Raw genomic sequence first — 7,990 nt, forward strand, 5'->3', positions numbered from 1 at the left:
TTCCTTTTCTTTTGCAGCTTTCCTCCTTATATGATTTTGTGGATTCTCTTCACTTTTCCCTCATTTATTTTCCGTTTCGTGCCCGTCATTTTTCTCCCAGCGTGATGGAGTACCAGCCTCCCTCTCTCCTTCTCTTTTATTTCACCAGAGGGACTTGAAAGGCTGTAAATCAATGTCTTTCAGAGGTCCTTGAAGGAGGTCGCAGGCGAGGCTAAAAAAAGGAGAATTTGGCCAAAACCCACACAATTTGGGGAGAAAAAAATACATCCCAGCAGAGAGGAGAAACACACAGGACAGGCATCAGCGAGGAGGCTCAGGAGCAACTTTTTAAATGGACTTCTGCAAGATGGTGCTTGACTGGAGGCGACACCAGTTAAGAGGTGACACCGGTTCGGAGGTGACTCCCTGCTCCAGGGACAACCTCGCTGGGTGAAAGGAGGAGGCTTTTAGCCCAACAGCCACCTTTCCTCGCACGTACCGTGGTGACGTCTGAGTTGGGGGGGGTCATTTCCACCAGGTTAATGAAGTATGGCTCATCCTTCCACATGGGGTAGTTGTCGTTGATGTCCAGCAGCGTGATGTTCACCTGCGAGGGAGCAAGCAAGCAACGCTGCATCAGGAGGTACTGGGTCCTGGGGCAGCACCAGGGACCCAACTCATGTTCACCCTCCGGAGGGAAAACCCCTAGAAAAACAACCAAAACAACGTCCTGCGTCTGCACAGCCAAGGCTCCTCGGTATGTATTTAAACTCGGTTTGGCTCATGTGTACTCATTGCCTTGCAGTTAAAACAACAGCGGGGGCACGAGGTGTGTTTCTGAGCAGCTACTTCACCGCAGGGGGATGCAAATCGGTCACGGTGGCGGGGGAGAGGGCGTAGCAGGAGCGTGGCAGGAAAGGCAGGAAAAAACTGAGTGACTGATAAAAAGCCAAAGAAAAGAAAAAAAGGAATAAATGAGAAATGGGGAGAGGGTACGGTATCAGGAGATGGGAGGTGCAAAGGCAAGACAGCATAGAGAGGATGGTGCCCTGAAGTGTTACCTATCTTTGTTTTCAGCGTGAGAAACGGCATGTAAGTGACAGTAGCGAGCTGTGGGATGCATCCTGTTGCCTGTGAGTCTCTCACCTCTCCTGATCACCAGTTTCAATCCAGCCTGTGAGTCTACAAAGGTGCCTGAGGGAAGACCTGCAGTTCAAGGGAAAGGGGGGCAGAGGAGCAGGAGGGAGCTCCTGGTGCCTGCCACCCCCCACGCAGGGTCTCTCGGTGGAGCTTCTCCTGAGGTCTTCTGTGCTCCCAAGTAATCGAATGCTGCAGCTGCACCAGGCTGAGCTGCTGGTGCCATCCCGTGGTAGAAGAGGCAAATCTGGACCCCACGGTCTCCAAGGATGTGACCCCGGACACAAGCCAAGGCACTGGGGAAGTCCCTGGGGGAAGGCTGGTGACCCACTGCTATCCTGAGCACCCCAGGTGCTTGTTCATCACCTGGAGACCTTGCAAAGCCCCTGAATGGACCCTTGGTTCCAGATGAAAAATTATTATAGGGAACATATAGCTTTAAGTCCCAGGTGTATATCCTTGCTAATGACAGCAGACAAACTTAATTGGCCACCCACTTCCCACTGAGTTTTAATATTCTTTACCTCTTTAGGAACAGTGATGCATTTTTTTTTTCCTAATTGCAATTTGTGTTGCAAAAACCTTGGTTTGCCGTTCAGTAAAGCTATTAGGAGAACATCATCTCATCTGGAGCCACAAAGGGGAACCCAGCATCTGACAGGCCATGCCATTGCCTGGCCAAGGCTGTCATGTGCTTCTGGGAGGCTCCATAGGAAGCTTCCAGTTTACTGCCTGGATCATACACATCTTGATGGCCCTCAGCAGCAGTGACAATTATTTTAGGGATCTCCTCAGCACAACCACAATATTTCGCTGAATCATCCTCTGTTGCATGGGACATCTCTCCTGAAACTCAGTCAAGCGTCCCAGGAGTAGAAGCACCCAAACGTTACAAAATGTTCAAACCGACCTGGTGCGATGACCAGCGAGAGATGGATCTTTGGCTTTTGACCTCCCGGTATTTCCAAAGACTTTTACAAAGATGGGTCTCCCTGACGTCTGCAAAGGGCAAGGCAAAGCAGAAGGCTTCAATCTGCAGTACAATGGCCTGCACCTCCACCAGAACCTTCTGAGCAGCCCATGAATCACAAACCGGTTGGAAACCCTTGATCCACGCAGTACATGAATAGCGGTCATCAGGAACAAGTAAGTGTGCCTGCAGGCTCTCCAACTAAGCGTTTTCTCAAGAGGCATGGACAAAGGGGAGCCGTGCTGCGGGTGGAACAGGTATCCATTACCGCCTTCGCACGGAGAGCTGGACTCGTAAAGTGCTGGAAGGTCAAGCTGCTCCTGGGTGAATGGCTTGCCAGGAAAGGGAGCCCGATTTCAAAGTCTACACAGCCCGGACAGTCATTCTGCAAGGGCTACGAGTAGCGGTGGGGGCAGCCCAAGAGGGTAGACACCACTGTATGCTCTTTACTCATTCACACAGCTAAAACGAAATGCTGCTAGCATGGGGAACTGAAGCATCGGTGCCTGGGCAGCCCTCCCCAACACCAGCCCCAAGGCAGGCACTGGTGGCTCAAGGAGATTCTCCTTCAGACACTCACCATAGCAATGCCTGTCTTCTGATGGTGGCCCACACCTCCATCCACTGCCCGGACAATGAGGATGTATTCGGATTTGGCCTCCCGGTCCAGCAAAGACGTTGTCGTGATTTCTCCTGCAGTTAGAGATGAGGTATGGCAAATAGGGGCACTGGTGAAAAAAAGGGACACTCAAAACCAGAGGCAGGATCCTCCACAAATGGGCCCTTTCTTCTGATTCAGTTTCAAATAACGGACCCTGGAAGGGTCAGCTTGTCAGCAAGCTCCTGCAAACTTCGTGCTGTGTCTTCCCACGGGAGCCCGTGTAACGACTGCGTGCGATCCCTCACGCTCGTTTCTGCCCGTAACGAGCCAAAACCGATGCCAGCAAGGGCAGGCGGGCAGCAGCTCCTTAGCGAATGTAAGCCCTTGCAGCCAAAGCCTTTTCTTAGGTGTTCCCACCATGAGCTGAGCTTCCGCCGATGTCTCTGCCAAAGCTCTCACAGTCACCATGCAAGTGCTGGTGGGCTGAAATCAGGTGAATCCTTAAATTGTTGCGTCCCCTGAGCAGGCTGCTCTGGGGAGAGGAGGGAAGGGTGAGGGAAGGAGGGAGGGCGAAGAGGAAAAACGATGGGGAAGAAAACCATGGGAAATTCAGGAGAGGGAACTGAAAGGAAAAGAGGGACAGCATGTACAGAGGCTCACCTGAGCGAGCATTGATCCGAAAATGTGAGGAGCCCTCCAGGGAGTAGATGATCGACTCCTGCCCGTACTCCCTGGACCGGTCCATGTCCGTGGCATTGAGAAACAGCACTGTGGCTCCTTGGGGGAGGCAGAAATGAGGTCTGGGCTGGGCATTTGCAGCCTGAAGCAGCTCTTTCCCAGCTGCCCTGTCCCCCCACACCACTCCTGCAGGTCACCCGGCCAAGGGGTCCCCTCGGCTGCAGGCACAGTGGGGCCAAACCCTCAGACCCCACAGCTATGAAATTCTGCCACGTCCCTGGCTTTTATCTCCCCCAAAAGCCATCACCCACCCCGTTCTGGCTGTAAGATCCCCAGGACCCTTCTGCTAGCCTGGAGAAGGAGCAGAGACGTGCTCCGTACCTGCCATAATGTCTTCCATGACGGTTATAACATAGGAGGGCTTGCTGAACGTGGGGGGGTTGTCATTTTCATCCTGAAGCAAAAAGAAGGTCAAGAGGCTGGTTGGGAAAAAGGCAAGATGGTCAAGTGGCTGCAAAAGTCTGGTAACGGGGATGCTCCTGGCCAACTGCATCTCAAGGTGTGACCAGCTCAAGACATCAGCATGGGGAAGATGGCCTTAGGAGTAAGGCACCAGAGGTCTGAGCACAGGGTTTCACTGCAGAGGCAGCTGAGGTTAAGGTAAGCCGATTGTCAGTGACTTTGCTGAGCCATACAGTGGGGCCAATACCGACTATCTCGTTATCCAGGAGCCCGGGCAATACACAACAGGTCTGAGGAACCGCTGCCGTTTGCAGCCAAGCATCCTCTGAGCTGCTCCTGCCTCCACCGCAAGCCCTGGGAGGACACAAATGCCACGCGAAGCTCAGCACCATTGTGCGCAGACCCGCTCCTCCCTCTCAGAGAGGCACACAAGTGGCTTAGTGCTCTGGGTCACCCCGGCCATGAGGCCACCAAGCAGACTGGATTGGCCAGGGGAACTGCTGAGCTTTCGCTACCTTTGTTTAAGCGGAGGAATGCTGTGGGTGTTTGCAGAGAGAGCAGCTACAGCATTTTTAGGGAGAAAGCTGGTATGCATATCAATGTGCTCCCTCCAAGCCTGTCTCTGCCAGTGACTACGGCCGGCCTGGTGAAACCAGGCAGGAGCAATTGCTCAAAACATCCCTCAAAACAGATTTCAGACCAGTTTAAAGCTCCCCCAGGGGGGCTTTAAGTGCTGTTTAAACAATGTTAAGAATCTGCCTTAAATGAACCAAACCCAACCGCCTACAGAGGGAAGGACGGAGCTGCCAGGACATTAAAACACCGTTACGAACTTCGCTGTTTCCTTGGGGCTGCGCTGGAGACATTTTCTACCTGGAGACCACTGATGGACCTGCAGGCTCAGCTGCTCCTGCTGCCACCGAACTTGGTATCTGAGGCAATTTCACGTGCCAACGACGCCCATCGTACTGCAATTAAATTGCCATCCTCTGCTCTCGTTGCTGGAAGCAGGTGGTCTTTAATCAGTCTTTGCATCACTCAGCTTTCACTGCATCTCCTCCGAGGGTAATAATGAAGTTGCCTTCTGCCTGGGGTGCTCTCCACATCTCCCTCCTCCTCCTCGCTGAGCTGGGTTGGGGTCATAGCCCCAGGGCAAGCCCAGGAGGTCCAGGCAGGTTAAAGGCGAAGGAAACGGTAAGACTGAACACGCATCCACGTGCCACCTGCAGCCAGATCCCGGTGAGCTCTGCCGCTGCCCAGGCTGGGTGGAAGCAAGCCAGAGCAGACGTCGTGCCACTTTGTTAGCGGTCCTGAGTTCATCAGGCCGTGCTCAGCACCGCCACGGCCTGGTAAGCCGGCTCCCGAGGAGGCAGGGGCTCGCTCCTGGCCAGCTCTCCATCTGGCCGGAGCTGCCGTGCACCTGCCTGCAACGCGGTGCGTGGCTTTTCTACTTCAGAAGGACATTGCCCACTTCAGCAACGTGAACTCCAAAGCTCCCCGCTGCAAGCCTTCCTGCCACGCCTCCTGTGACACTCGGCAGCGACGCCAGATGGGACCCGGCACGCTTCCTCTGCTCCCACAGGAGAGGGCATCCAGCTAAACCACCTCGCTTATGATCCCACCTCACCGACTTCCACAAAACCAGCTTCCCACAGTCCCTCGACCCTCAGCCTTGGACAGCCACCATACCATCTTCAGAGATGCTGACCACTGCAAACACTCACACTAAGCACACAACCCCCTCTTCTCCAGACACAGGCACGGTGTAAGTCGCTGGCTCATCGCCCCGAACAGGGCGTCAGCGGCAGGGAGCGAGGCAGAAACTTATTAGTGGTGATATTTCCCCGGCTCCTGGCGTGGCGTGCTATTAGTTCTGATTCGGCGGCTCCCTCTACAAAAGCGTATTGTCCCCTAATGGGAAATCTACAAGGCGAGTTTGACTTCTTTATTAAAAACCAACAACCAAAGGATAAAAAAAATTACCTCCCTCCACACTCACTCTCGTTCTGCCTTTTCACGGCTCTTGTTCCTCAACTGCCGTTGTGAAATGCTTCCTCCTCATTTTCTTCTTATTTTCTCGTTTTTTTTTCTTTTCTTTTTTCCAGTTGAGAGAAAATCCCTTTGCTTGAGAGTGGGAGAAGTGACAGCTACTTAAACCCCGCCAGTGTGCAGGCTCAACCAGGAGGAGATGACCTACTGAAGTATGTTCTTTAGAAAGAGATGTTTATGCTGTCTAAAGCACAGCATGGGAAGGATGTATTTAACCACCGCTAACCCCCCCCGCACTGCCTTATTCCCCCTCTCCTGAGCACAGTGAGGGAGCTGGAGGAGAGGCATGCTGATGTGACTTCATTCACGTCCTACGGCACCGTGGACTTCGTCTTCTTCGCCTTCCCAGACTGACGCTGTCGCCAGTCTGGCTTAGATCCCATCACCGTGAGACTGATGGGTTATCAAGCAAACTGTCTCCATCACTGATACCTCCCTCTGGACGTCCTCAAACCACAATGCACCTCAAAGTGACAATCTGATCTAATCTACCCGAGGAACGCCACGATGCTTTCCCTCCCCCAGCAGCAGCCCCTCCTCGAGGGGGTTCGCACTGGTGCCGGCACGTGAGATGCACAGCGAAGCCCGCAGCCTGGCCGGGACAGTCGGCACCGGGGAGATAAACAACAAGTGCCCATGATTGATTCAGGGACTGATAATTTCTGACACTACGGGTGCTAAGGTGCAGTCAAAGCTCTCTCCTCTGCATTCGAGCTGCGGCGAGCGCCTCTGGCTACCGGCATGGGGAGCATCCCAGCCAGGAGGTCGCTGCAAGCTGAGAGAAGGGCTCAGCGGGTGCTCAGTGAACCTCCCCAGTCAAAAGCAAGGGCAGAGGGTCGATCTCCACCCTGTCCCCAGCTCTGCTCCTCACCCAGTGGTTAGCTGGGGCTCCTACCACTTTACTTCCAGCGGCCTCCCGGTGCATCGTGCACAGCCGAGGAGAGGGAGGAGGTGCATGGGGTCAGGACAGCCCGTCTGCGCTTGTTCGTCATGACACCCCCTCAGAAACACTCTCACTCGCCCTCTGTCACTCAGACCTTACCAAACGTCAGGAACAGCGTTTCTTTTACCAGTATGTATGACACCTATGTACATGAGACGTATATGACACATATATACATATATGAGACATACGTAATTGCAATCCACATGTACACATCCACGGGGCGGGATAGTCTTGCCGGGTTACGGCCGGATTAACGGCACCGCTATGGAGCAATTGCAGGGAAACCGCGACAGGATCGTCAGGCGCCGTACTTACAAACACCTCGATGGTGACGGGGACGGTGCTGTTGAGCGGTGGGTTGCCAGCATCCTTGGCCATCACAGTCAGGTAAATAACCCCGTTGGCCACCTGCTCGTAGTCAAGGGGGTGGTTCACGCTGATCACTGAAAGGATGCAAAGTGAGGCGGTCAGGGGGGCATTCAGACATGGAGCAGGACGGTGGGCAGGCTTGGGGGGTCACCCATCCACGCTGCCTCCCCACAGCCAACAGTGGCTGTTTGTGGTGGCAACGCCCTGAAAACACGAGTGCTGGGCATTACTGAGCTCCTTGCACTGGCATAACCTGGAGCGAGCTGTACATGCACGGAAACATGGCTCCGCAGCGGTTCGGCTCAAGCCCTGCTGCAAGGGACTGCATCCCAGGAGAGGTCAGGACAAGCAGAGGAGCTGCTGGAGCAGCTTCCTAAATCTTGCTGACACCACTGCTTGCAGGGGTGTGAATGCAGCCCGAGCTGCTGCTGCTTGTCACAGCCATGCTGCTGCTCGTCAGGGCCACCGTGGTCCCGGGACCAGCGCTTACCTCCATATCCTTCTGACACCACCATATCAAAGTAGTCGCGGAAGGCAGACGCCTGCATGATGCTGTACGTGATCTGGTTGTTTGGAGGAGAGTCCTCATCAGACGCCTAGAGCACGAGCAGAGGGAGTAAATGAGCATGGGAGCTGTGCCAGTGACATGTAATAGGAGAGGGCCCGGAGAGCACTTTCCCCTTGGTGTCTGCTGACTTTACTGAGCAGAGCAAGTTTGCAGACAACACCAGGTTGGGTGGGAGTGTTGATCTGCTGGAGGGCAGGAGGGCTCTGCAGAGGCATCTGGACAGGCTGGATT

At 54.2% G+C, this 7,990-nt stretch overlaps 1 protein-coding gene across 1 annotated transcript in view; it reads right to left on the reverse strand.

The window, feature by feature from the left end:
- CDH23 (cadherin-related 23) overlaps nucleotides 1-7,990 on the reverse strand; it is a gene marked incomplete at both ends in the record, with an annotated part of 127,246 nt that overhangs the window by 22,182 nt on the left and 97,074 nt on the right. The window contains 6 exons of the mRNA XM_010294518.1: nucleotides 479-586; nucleotides 2,667-2,779; nucleotides 3,348-3,464; nucleotides 3,747-3,819; nucleotides 7,138-7,265; nucleotides 7,682-7,787. Coding sequence (XP_010292820.1) covers nucleotides 479-586; nucleotides 2,667-2,779; nucleotides 3,348-3,464; nucleotides 3,747-3,819; nucleotides 7,138-7,265; nucleotides 7,682-7,787 — 645 coding nt within the window. The remainder of the gene's footprint in view (nucleotides 1-478; nucleotides 587-2,666; nucleotides 2,780-3,347; nucleotides 3,465-3,746; nucleotides 3,820-7,137; nucleotides 7,266-7,681; nucleotides 7,788-7,990) is intronic.

The sequence above is a fragment of the Phaethon lepturus genome, unplaced genomic scaffold (genome assembly GCF_000687285.1).
Source record: "Phaethon lepturus isolate BGI_N335 unplaced genomic scaffold, ASM68728v1 scaffold24189, whole genome shotgun sequence".
Lineage (NCBI taxonomy): Eukaryota > Metazoa > Chordata > Aves > Phaethontiformes > Phaethontidae > Phaethon > Phaethon lepturus.